This window comes from Littorina saxatilis, linkage group LG16 (genome assembly GCF_037325665.1).
Source record: "Littorina saxatilis isolate snail1 linkage group LG16, US_GU_Lsax_2.0, whole genome shotgun sequence".
In the NCBI taxonomy this organism is placed as follows: domain Eukaryota; kingdom Metazoa; phylum Mollusca; class Gastropoda; order Littorinimorpha; family Littorinidae; genus Littorina; species Littorina saxatilis.
Genome location: NC_090260.1, coordinates 6,593,206 through 6,605,753, shown reverse-complemented (window position 1 = coordinate 6,605,753; position 12,548 = coordinate 6,593,206). Strand labels below are relative to the sequence as shown.

Below are 12,548 nucleotides of genomic sequence, written 5' to 3'. Positions count from 1 at the left end.
ATGACGAGTAGTCTAGATGTACATGATGTTTTAAGTCACACACAATGTTACCAAGCCATGTCACAGTATCAGATGCACATGATGTTTTAAGTCACACACAATGTTATCAAGCCATGTCTCAGTATCAGATGTACATCAGTGATGTTTCAGGTCACACACAATGTTACCAAGCCATGTCACAGTATCAGATGTACATGATGTTTCAGGTCACACACAATGTTACCAAGCCATGTCACAGTATCAGATGTTCATGATGTTTCAGGTCAGAGCCAAGCAGCACGATGGCGAGCTCTCAGGAACACGAGGACCAAGGGTCAGGGTTGTCAAACAGTGAGGTAAGCGAACAAACTTGACCACTAAATACACCAACATTACAAGCTTTACATTGTTAATTTTCAGGGTGAATCATTTTGTAGGCACGTTCAGACTCCGTATCAGGTTTTGTGAGGGTTTGATCATTGTCACAGTGTACACGACCCGAACCATCAACAGCCTGGTTGCTTTACACGCTGACTGAAACTTTCCGTCACACCAATCTCTGACACTGATGTCACACCAATCTCTTGACACTGATGTCACACCAATCTCTTGACAACAGTGTCGAAATCAGTGTGAAGAGATTGGTGTTACATCAGTGTCTAGAGATTGGTGTGACAACATCAGTGTCAAGAGATCGGTGTGACATCAGCGGCAATAGATTGGTGTGACATCAGTGTCAGAGATTGCTGTGACTGAAAGTGTAGTGGTAGGGGTGTGGAAGGGGGAGGAAAAAGTAAAACACAGATGTGATGTTGAGAGGGAAGGGGGTAAGGGTGTGAGACGTAGGAGTAAAACACAGCTGTGATGTTGAGAGGGATGGGGCAGTGGTGTGAGACGGAGGAGTAAAATACAGCTGTGATGATGAGAGGAATGGGGTAGGGGTGTGAGACAGAGGAGGAAAAAACAGCTGTGATGATGAGAGGAATGGGGTAGGGGTGTGAGACGGAGGAGGAAAATGCAGCTGTGATGATGAGAGGGATGTGATAGTGGTGTGAGACGGAGGAGTAAAACACAGCTGTGATAATGAGATTATTTCTTTCTTTATTTGGTGTTTAACGTCGTTTTCAACCACGAAGGTTATATCGCGACGGGTGATGATGACAGGGATGGGGTAGTGGTGTGACACAGAGGAGTAAAACACAGCTGTGATGATGAGATGAATCTGGTAGTGGTGTGAGACGGAGGGGTAAAACACAGCTGTGATAATGAGAGGGATGGGGGTAGGGGTGTGAGACGGATGAGTAAAACACAGCTGTGATGATGAGAGGGATGGGGTAGGGGTGTTAGACGGAGGAGTAAAACACAGTTGTGTTGATGAGAGGGATGGAGATAGTGGTGTGAGACGGAGGAGGAAAACACATCTGTGATGTTGAGAGGGATGGAGATAGTGGTGTAAGACGGAGGAGGAAAACACAGCTGTAATGATCAGCGGGAAGGGGGTAATGGTTATAGTCGGTGAAGTACAACACAGCTGTGATGATGCAAAGAATGGGGTAGGGGTGTGAGACGGAGGAGAAAAACATAGGTGTGATGATGAGAGGGATGGGGGTAATGGTGTGAGACGGAGGAGCAAAACACAGCTGATATTATTAGAGGGATGGGGGTAGGGTGTCAGACGGAGGAGTAAAACACAGCTGTGATAATTAGAGGGATGGGGGTAGGGGTGTTAGACGGAGGAGTAAACCACAGCTGTCAATATGAGAGGGATGGGGGCAGGGGTGTGAGACGAAGGATAAAAACACAACTGTGATGATAACGGGGATGGGGGTAGCGGTGTGAGACGGAGAAGAACAAGAAATTCCTTCGAGGTAGGAAAACCCCCCCCCCCCCCCCCCGTTTGTCAAAGGGAAATAACCATTCTCACTGCCATCAACTGAGAAGATTATTTCCCTTTGACCATTAATATGTCACTCTTAATCTTAATCCACCAATAACTCCCTAACCGTGTGTTTGACTGGTCCCAATTTTTGCAAGGACCGTCTCAGGAATGTATAGAACCTGTTCACCAAGTTTGGTGACGATCGGTCCGTTCATTCTTGAGATCTTGATGCGAACACAAACACACAAACACACAAACACACAAACACATCGACCGAAACCTATACACACCCCTATACCGGGGGTGTAACAACACAGCTGTAGTGATGAGAGGGATGGGGGTAGTGGTGTGAGACGGAGGATAAAACACAGCTGTGATGATGACAGGGATGGGGGTAGTGGTATAAGACGGAGGAGTAACTCACAGCTGTGATAATGAGAGGGATGGGGGTAGGGGTGTAAAACGGAAAATAAAACACAGCTGTGATGATGAGAGGGATGGGGTAGGGGTGTGAGACGGAGGAGTAAAACACAGCTGTGATGATGAGAGGGATGGGGTAGTGGTGTGAGACGGAGGAGTAAAACACAGCTGTGATGATGAGAGGGATGGGAGTAGTGGTGTAAGACTAAGGAGTAAAACACAGATGTGATGATGAGAGGGATGGGAGTAGTGGTGTAAGACGGAGGAGTAAAACACAGCTGTGATGATGAGAGGGATGGGGGTAGTGGTGTGAGACGGAGGAGTAAAACACAGCTGTGATGATGAGAGGGATGGGGGTAGTGGTGTAAGACGGAGGAGTAAAACACAGCTGTTATGATGAGAGAGATGAAAGTACTGGGGTAAGACGGAGGAGTAAAACACAGCTGTGATTATGAGAGGAATGGGGGTAGTGGTGTGAGACGGAGGAGTAAAATACAGCTGTGATGTTGAGAGGGATGGGAGTAATGGTGTAAGACGGAGGAGAAAAACACAGCTGTGATGATGAGAGGGATGGGGGTAGTGGTGTAAGATGGAGGAGTAAAACACAGCTGTGATGATGAGATGGATAGGGGTAGTGGTGTAAGACGGAGGAGGAAAACACAGCTGTGATGATGAGAGGGATGGGGGTAGTGGTGTAAGATGGAGGAGTAAAACCCAGCTGTGATGATGAGATGGAAGGGGGTAGTGGTGTGAGACGGAGGAGTAAAACACAGCTGGGATGATGAGAGGGATGGGGGTATGGGTGTGAGACGAAGGATAAAAACCCAGCTGTGATGTTGAGAGGGATGGGGGTAATGGTGTGAGACGGATGAGGACAACACGGCTGTGGTGATTAGAGGGATGGGTGTAAAACACAACTGAGATGTTGAGAGGGATGGGGGTAGTGGTGTGAGACGGAGGAGTAAAACACAGCTGTGATGATGAGAGGGATGGTGGTACGGGTGTAAGACGAAAGAGGGAAACACAGCTGTGATGATGAGAGGGATGGGAGTAATGGTGTGAGACGGTGGAGGAAAACACGGCTGTGATAATCAATCAATCAATCAATCAATCACTGACGGTTATATCGCGCATATTCCGTGGGTACAGCTCTAGGCGCTCTGCAGTAATGCCGTGTGAGATGAAATTTTATACGGCCAGTAATTGCAGCCATTTCGGCGCATATTTACCTTTCACGGCCTATTATTCCAAGTCACACGGGTATAGGTAGACAATTATTAACCGGCTGTGCCCAAGCAATTTTGCCAGGAAAGACTCTTTTGTCAATCGTGGGATCTTTAACGTGCACACCCAATGTAAACCACAGCAGAGATTATTAGAGGGATGGGGGTAGTGGTATGAGACGGAGGAGTAAAACACAGTTGTTGTGATTAGAGGGATGGGGGTGGTGGTGTGAGACGGAGGAGTAACACACAGCTGTGATGATGAGAGGGATGGGGGTAGGGGTGCGAGATATAGGAAGAAAACATAGCCGTTGTGATTAGAGGGATGGGGGTAGTGGTATGAGACGGAGGAGTAAAACACAGCTGTTGTGATTAGAGGGATGGGGGTAGTGGTATGAGACGGAGGAGTAAAACACAGCTGTTGTGATTAGAGGGATGGGGGTAGTGGTATGAGACGGAGGAGTAAAACACAGCTGTTGTGATTAGAGGGATGGGGGTAGTGGTATGAGAGGGAGGAGTAAAGCACAGCTGTGGTGATTAGAGGGATGGGGGTAGTGGTGTGAGACGGAGGGGTAAAACACAGCTGTGATGATGAGAGGGATGGGGGTAGGGGTGTGAGACGGAAGAGTAAAACAGCTGTGATGATGAGAGGGATGGGGGTAGGGGTGTGAGACGGAGGAATACAACACAGCTGTGATGATGAGAGGGATGGGGGTAGTGTTGTGTGACGGAGGGGTAAAACACAGCTGTGATGATGAGATGAATGGGGTAGTCGTGTAAGACCGAGAAGAAAAACCCAGCTGTGATGATGAGAGGGAAGGGGGTGGGTAGTGGTGTGATACGGAAGAGTAAAACACAGCTGTGATGATTAGAGGGAAGGGGGTAGGGGTGTGAGATGGAGAAGAAAAACACAGCTGTAATGATCAGCGGGATGGGGGTAATGGTTAAAGACGTATAAGTAAAACACAGCTGGGACGATGAGAGGTATGGGGGAAGGGGTGTGAGATAGAAGAATTAAACACAGCTGTGATGGTGAGAGGGATTGGGGTAGGGGTGTGAGATGGAAGAATTAAACACAGCTGTGATGGTGAGAGGGATGGGGGTAGGGGTGTGAGATGGAAGAAATCAACACAGCTGTGATGGTGAGAGGGATTAGGGTAGGGGTGTGAGATGGAAGAATTAAACACAGCTGTGATGGTGAGAGGGATGGGGGTAGGGGTGTGAGATGGAAGAATTAAACACAGCTGTGATGATGAGAAGGGTCGGGGTAGGGGTGTAAGACAGAAGAATTAAACGAATCTGTGATTGTGAGAGGGAAGCGGGTAGGGGTGCGAGACGGAAGAAATAAACACAGCTGTGATGATGAGAGGGATGGGGGTAGGGGTGTAAGACGGAAGAAATAAACACAGCTGTGATGATGAGAGGGATTGGGGTAGGGGTGTGAGATGGAAGAATTAAACACAGCTGTGATGGTGAGAGGGATGGGGGTAGAGGTGTGTGCTGGAAGAATTAAACACAGCTGTGATGATGAGAGGGATTGGGGTAGGGGTGTGAGACGGAGGAGTAATAAACAGCTGTGATGGTGAGAGGGAGGGGGTAGGGGGTGTGAGTTGGGTAGGGAGGATGAAACAGCTGTGATGGTGAGAGGGAGGGGGTAGGGGTGTGAGTTGGGTAGGGAGGAGGAAACAGCTGTGATGGTGAGAGGGAGGGGGTAGGGGTGTGAGTTGGGTAGGGAGGAGGAAACAGCTGTGATGGTGAGAGGGAGAGGGTAGGGGTGTGAGTTGGGTAGGGAGGAGGAAACAGCTGTGATGGTGAGAGGGAGAGGGTAGGGGTGTGAGTTGGGTAGGGAGGAGGAAACAGCTGTGATGGTGAGAGGGATGGGGGTAGGGGTGTGAGTTGGGTAGGGAGGAGGAAACAGCTGTGATGGTGAGAGGGAGGGGGTAGGGGTGTGAGTTGGGTAGGGAGGAGGAAACAGCTGTGATGGTGAGAGGGATGGGGGTAGGGGTGTGAGTTGGGTAGGGAGGAGGAAACAGCTGTGATGGTGAGAGGGAGGGGGTAGGGGTGTGAGTTGGGTAGGGAGGAGGAAACAGCTGTGATGGTGAGAGGGAGGGGGTAGGGGTGTGAGTTGGGTAGGGAGGAGGAAACAGCTGTGATGGTGAGAGGGATGGGGGTAGGGGTGTGAGTTGGGTAGGGAGGAGGAAACAGCTGTGATGGGGAGAGGGATGGGGGTAGGGGTGTGAGTTGGGTAGGGAGGAGGAAACAGCTGTGATGGTGAGGGGGAGGGCGTAGGGGTGTGAGAGGGGTAGGGAGGAGGAAACAGCTGTGATGGTGAGAGGGAGGGGTGAGGGCGGGGGTGAAATAACACACAGCTGTAGGAATAGCGTTCCCCAGAGAGTCCTTAGTATTATCAACACTGCTAGCGAACACGTGTGTTGCTCTCGACACAGTTTTGTTATTCAAAAGACCTTGAACAGGTTCAAACATTATTTTGAGGAGACAGTACATCGTCAGGTCTTTGATTCCAGAGGGAGTTTCTCAACGCCTGGTTCCCTAACCTGCACAGGGACGTCTATATGATCCCCCCGCACCATGTAGACACGGTGCACGTCACAAAACAACACACCCAGGGAGGTGACTTGATCGACGTGCTGAAAACTCAACAACAAATCGACAGTGATAGCACTAAGCGTACAGAGGTCAGTGACGTCGTACACATAGACAGAGCGCTGAAGAAAGTCCACTGCTGCATGAATAAGATCAAGGACAAAGCAGAGAGTCAGAAAGAAGTTTTAATAATAATGACTCAAGGCAAATGTGGCCTTTACGGCGCTGGTTCCCGAAGCCTCTACACTGGGGCAGCCGCCAGGAGCATGAACAGCGACGAGACAGAACCTTCAGTTCTGCAAGAAGACTTAGTTCTGGAGGAAGACTTTGTTGATCTGCTGGTCATTGATCGTAACCGGGGAGTAATGATGGGGGCAATCATACGTCAGACAGAAGAGGACCCTCATGCAGTTCAAGAAGAATTGCGGAAGGCAGCTGATTACCTGCAGCAAGCTGGAGATGTCGTGAAGCGTTGTGTTCTGGGTGACTTGGACCTACCCCAGCCTGCAATCCACCAGGCCATTCTCCTGCCTCACACGACCAGACGCTGTCTAGTGGAGGCGCTGCAAAACATGGACGATGTAAGTATGCAATACCCCCCCCCCTCCTCTACAAACGCACACATACACACACGCACGCACGCCAGCACACACACAACTACACAGCCACACACAAACACACGCACCCACACACACACACACACACACACACACAAACAAACACACACATACACACAGAGAGAGAGAGAGAGAGAGAGAGAGAGAGAGAGAGAGAGAGAGAGAGAGAGAGAGAGAGAGAGAGAGAGAGAGAGAGAGAGAGAGAGAGAGAGAGAGAGAGAGAGAGAGAGAACGTGCGGATAATGTTTGAAGAACACAGAGAGAGAGGGGAAAGAGGGGATAACAATTTCCCCATCAACAGATACTGAGTTTCTCTTTTCCACGCGCACTTTGTTTACCTTGCTGACGAGAACAACACTTTCGGAACACTGAGGTAGCTTCGTTGACGTCAATTTGCGGTACATTTGAAAACGACGTCATTTGAGTTTAAGCGAGTCGCTCAAAACGGGCAGACAGCTTTCTATTACATACGGAAACACTGTGGTGCTTTTGTCCAGAAAAAACTCTTCTTTTAGGCCCAGAAGTCAGATGATTCCGTATGTAAGTATAGTTTAACTGTCATATTATGCAGCGCGTGTTAATCGTTCTTTGTTATATCCTCCATGTATTTGCAGTCCGTGTGTGTTGACCTCAGTTGCAGAAGTTGGAGCAGTGTCTGGGCGTGAAGGCAGGGCAAAGGGTCGACAAGTGGTGTCTCTGTCATGATGATATGACAGACGACACCAGACGGGACGCCTGGTGGAACACCTGCTGGAAGGGGGGAAAGGCAGGGGACCCCGCAATGAAGGGAGGTTCCACGTATGAAAAGCTTGTGGCAAGGTAGAGTCATTTTATCGGTAAAGTAACCACACACAGAGAAATACAAACGCATAAATACACAGGTGCATGCAGTATTAGTGAGTCTGTCTGTCTGTGCCTGTCTGTCTGTATGTCTGTCTGTCTGTCTCTCTCTGTCTCTGTCTCTGTCTCTCTCTCTCTTTTGTATATTTATGTATGTGACGTTTTGTGTGCTAGCATGTCTTTTTTGGGCCTCTTTATGTGTTTTTCTTTCCCTATTTCGTTGTGTGTATTTATATGTGTGTGTGTGTGTGTGTGTGTGTGTTCACAAGCTTACATAAAGTGTGATATTTATCAATGCAGGTTCGCCGTACCACTGGCAACGGTACAGGTGTACCTTAGTCGCAAGCCGCGACTACAGCTGTGGACCCAGGGCCATTTTGTTCAGGCTGTCGGGGAAGAACATGGCAGACCCATGTCTTGCCTTGCTCTTTTCCCGGAACAGTTTGAAGTCCTGGAGCACACGCCAAACCACGACGACGACGACATTAGGGTCTTCAGGGGCGCGCCCGGGGTAGGGAAATCGATCATTTTAATTCTAAGGGGTTCCTACTGGATGAGGAAGTATCGCCGCACCGTCTTTGTTCTTCAGACGAGTGACGATGGTACAGCTGCCGCCTACCTGGTTAGACATCAGTTGAGCAAAACAGTCGGACAGGGCGCCGGCAGCGTGCATCTCGTCAACATGGCGGGGGTACGGGACTGGGGTGGATGGACAGAGGGAGGCGAGGAGAAAGTGCAGGCCTGGGTGGAGGAGCTGTGTCAACACGCACAGACTGAGGGGCGCGTGCACATCCTGGCCGATGAGGCCAACGGGTAAGAATGACGCCGTACACTGAATCTAACACTGCCTCCTGTCACTCTTGCGTTGGTCGGTGTGGTCGTGTTCGGTAGAAGATAATCTGATCATTCCGAAAACGTGTTTTTTTTCACCTTCCTTATATGCTAACTGTCAATAAATTAGATAGAGTTTGTGCGTAAATAATGGTTCTTAATTATTCCCGTGTAATCAATACGTTACGACAGTTTATTGGATATAGAATGTGCAGTCAACGACTGTCACTGTGTCGGGTACTGATCAGTGATGTCAACAGTCTTTCCCATCAGGCGCCACCCTTTGTTTGTCTGCCATGCTGAACAGATTTTGCCTGGAGTCTGATGACAGGTAAATCACATTTACCTTACTCTGCTTTCGTCGTATGAATGTTTACGTCACTCCGTTGACGTCTTATGCACTATTACGTCATTTTATATCTGTGTCTCTGCACTTTTGGTTTTATTTTGTTTCATGGAGAACACACGCCAGAGAATGGAGAGATACAGGCAGCACGATTTACCGTGTGACGTCCTTCTGCAGGGTTACTTCATCAAATCAGTATTCGTAATTTACAGGTGTACACACTGATACACCTGTCTGTTCTGTTACAGTGACGTCATGGCAGAGATCTACAGGTCGTTGAAACAACGGGGTATTGTATACACACTGACACACACCTGTCTGTTCTGTTACAGTGACGTCATCACAGAGATCTACAGGGCGTTAAAACAACGGGGTATTGTATACACACTGACACACCTGTCTGTTCTGTTACAGTGACGTCATCACAGTGATCTACAAGGCGTTGAAACAACGGCACATAACGGTCAGCCTGTGGGCGGCCGGCGTGTTGCTTGAACTACCTGCCGACATGGAGCGTTATGTGCACCACCTGACGCAGCCCCTGAGGTCGCCACCCAGTGTGGTGAGAGAGGTGGAGCAGGCTCGTGATATGAAGGGAGGAAAGGTCCCGGCATACACCGCGCCGCCTGTCGCCCCGCCCTCTGACGGGCCCCCCGTGATGACAGTTGATCATCTCTACAGCAGGGGGGGTGGCAGACAGGGACATGAGGGTCTCTTTCCATGGCGGTGTGAGAGATGCGGGCAGCTGGTGGCCGACTTACTCACCACGCTGCGTGTCGGTCAGTACACCTCTGTCTGTCTGTCTGTCTGTCTGTCTGTCTGTCTGTCTGTCTGTCTGTCTGTCTGTCTGTCTGCCTGCCTGCCTGTCTGTCTGTCTGTCTGTCTGTCTGTCTGTCTGTCTGTCTGCCTGCCTGTCTGTCTGTCTGTCTCTCTGTTTGCCTGTCTGTCTGCCTGTCTGTCTGTCTGTCTGTCTGCCTGTCTGTCTGTCTGTCTGTCTGTCTTCATATTTGTCTACGTATCTGTCTCAGAAAACAAGACGTGTGATTCAGGTGATTGTGCAACATTTTGATGACGTCATTTTATTGATACAATGAGCGAAATGAATGAAGATAATTACGTCATGTTTCTGTGACCTCATTAAGAAATAACGTCATTAGTCTGCCAGAGTAAGGTGCTTGACATCGACACTGAATAAAACATTTTTTTGTGTGTACAATTTGCAGGTGGTTGTCGCGCTGCTGGTGTAGATGTCGTCCCTGTTCACGGGTCGCTGACACCGGTGATGGCGCGGGAGTCGGACATGGGTCGTCGTTGATGTTTGTTTTGTGGTTGTTGCTGCTGCCGGTGGTGTCGTTGTTGCTGCTGCTGCTGGTGGTGAAATTGTCGTTGATGTTGTTGCCAGAGATGTCATCGTTGTTGTCGTCGTCGTTGTTGTTGCTGATTGTGTTGTCGTCGTTGTCGTTGTTGCTGGGATGATGGCGTTGTCTTCATCATCGTTGTTGTTGTCGTTGCAGTTGGCGATGATGTATTTCACACCATGACGATGTGGTGTTGACGGTGTGTGTGATGTTTCAGGTTGCCATGACCACGCTCCCCACGGGCAGGGCGGCCTCACCTTCAATGACGTCTTTGTGCTGGGTAACATGAAGTGTGACACAGACACACCGGATGATGACCTCTTCTCACCAGCACCCTTCATCCGGGGCCTTGAGTCACGCGGCGTCCCCACCCGTAAGGTGGCTCATAACGACACAGCGGCCGTTAGACAACTGGCGGAAATGACGTCTGCTCCCACAGGTGAAGAGAGAGCGGCAGGTAGGGGTCGAGACCAGGCGGTGACGGTGGCCCATGAGAACACAGTGTGGGGCTTGGAGAGACCCGTCGTCGTCTACCTGGAGTATGATAGTGATTGGTTTAGTGCTGACCCTACCGGCCGTCTGAGATCCATGTCGCGGTCCACGGCCCAGGTGATCTGGGTGAAGTAATTTATCACATAGACAGCAACACTGAGTGACACCCACATCTCGTCACCGCCACCACCAACACCCGTATCTCCTTTACCTCCCGGCGACCTCCAACAACAACAACAACAACAACAACAACGACAACAACAACAACAGCAACAACAACAACAGCAACGTCTACAACATCTACAACAAGTAAAACAGCAACGGACTTATTTGCTTCGTGACTTAAGACAGAACAGTACCTGCCGTCACCCCCTGCCGCTCTCTGACAACGACGACAACATCATCATCGCCTCCACCACCATCACCGCCCACACCGACTCCAACAACAACAATAACTACAACAAAGACTACAACAACTAAAAGCGAGAAGTTTTATTGACTAGGAACCTGCCGCTCTCTGACAACGACGACAACATCATCATCGTCACCTCCACCACGACATCAACCACCGTCATCATCACCACCGACAAAACACCTTGCGTGAAATTTCGTCTTTATAAAACACAGGGAAAATTCATTTAGAACATTGGTTTTCCTTCAAAGTCAAGAGTTTGATGACGTCAAATCTAAACAAGGTCATCAACAAATGACGTCACAACCTACCATTTCCTGGTTGAGTGGAGAATCTGTGTGTATGGAAAGGGACGTAAACCTGTTTACCAAAGAGAGAGAGAGAGAGAGAGAGAGAGATAGAGAGAGATAGAGATAGATAGAGAGAGAGAGAGATAGAGAGAGAGATAGAGAGAGAGAGAGATAGAGAGAGAGAGAGAAAAAGAAAGAGAGAGAGAGAGAGAGAGAGAGAGAGAGAGAGAGAAAGAAAGAGAGAGAGAGAGAATAAATAAGATAAAATCAATATTTAAGAGCTTTATGATAAAAGTATTTGCTGGTTTTTGAACAACAAAACAAACGATGTAACTGTAACAATTAACGCATAATGTCACAATCATTTGCAATTTAAAAAAAAAGTATCATTTTTGTTTCTACAAAACAAAGAGAGAGAAAGCGAGAGAGAAAGACAGACAGAGATGAGAGAAGACATTCGTGTTCATCTCTCAATGTCTGCCACAGAGAAATGTCGGTTGACATTTTACAGAAATGAGAACACATCACACATCGCAAACAGTGTGAACACTCTGCCACTCATACCAAAGGAAATTCAACCTGAGAATATCACGTTCAGCTAACTATTGTAAATATATCCTGACGTAGCACCTGTAACATACAAACGACTATTGTTTAACTGACCATAATTTGTATAATCTAACATGTGAATAACTTTGCAATTTTTGTAAATTTGATGTTGAGCGATGTATTGACTGTTTCAAACATTTTCTGTCGTGTACAGTTTCCTTTGTGTGAGAAAAGTAATACATTCTACGTTTGAATTTTAAAAATCTGGTTTGTTAAACTTCGATATGCATCTGTGTGAGTGTAAGACGTAAGACGTAAGACATTTTATTGATTAAACACACAAGGTTCATTTCAACGGGGAGGGGAGGGGGGGGGGGCAGTAATACATGCCGTGTGTTTGTATTTATGGACAATCACCCGGTTTTATCTCTTTCTCTCTGTCACAGGTCAGTTTTCGTCAGCCTGTTTCTTTCTGCGTGCGCCTTCCAAAGGAAGTTTATGGAAGGAAAACACGCCGCCTTTTCGTATTAGCTAAAGAAACAGGTACTGCCTTGACTTTACTTTCCTTCACTCTTTCCCATGCTCTCGAAGTAATGGAAAAGGTCAACATTGGTTTACATAATTTAATACATGGATAGTGTTAATAAAATTCTTGCAATGCAGCACACATTAATCAGGTTAGTCTATATTTTTGCTAAATATCAGTAT

General features: G+C 48.2%; 1 protein-coding gene across 1 annotated transcript; it reads left to right on the top strand.

Annotated features, from left to right (window-relative positions):
• The first annotated feature begins 255 nt into the window (after positions 1–255).
• Positions 256–11,397, top strand: LOC138950274 (uncharacterized). Its single transcript, XM_070322022.1, has 6 exons — positions 256–335; positions 6,027–6,686; positions 7,357–7,541; positions 7,863–8,375; positions 9,154–9,518; positions 10,315–11,397. Exons 1-6 carry the CDS (start codon positions 282–284, stop codon positions 10,722–10,724), a joined length of 2,187 nt encoding a protein of 728 aa, XP_070178123.1. The 5' UTR covers positions 256–281; the 3' UTR covers positions 10,725–11,397.
• The last annotated feature ends 1,151 nt before the right edge of the window (positions 11,398–12,548 follow it).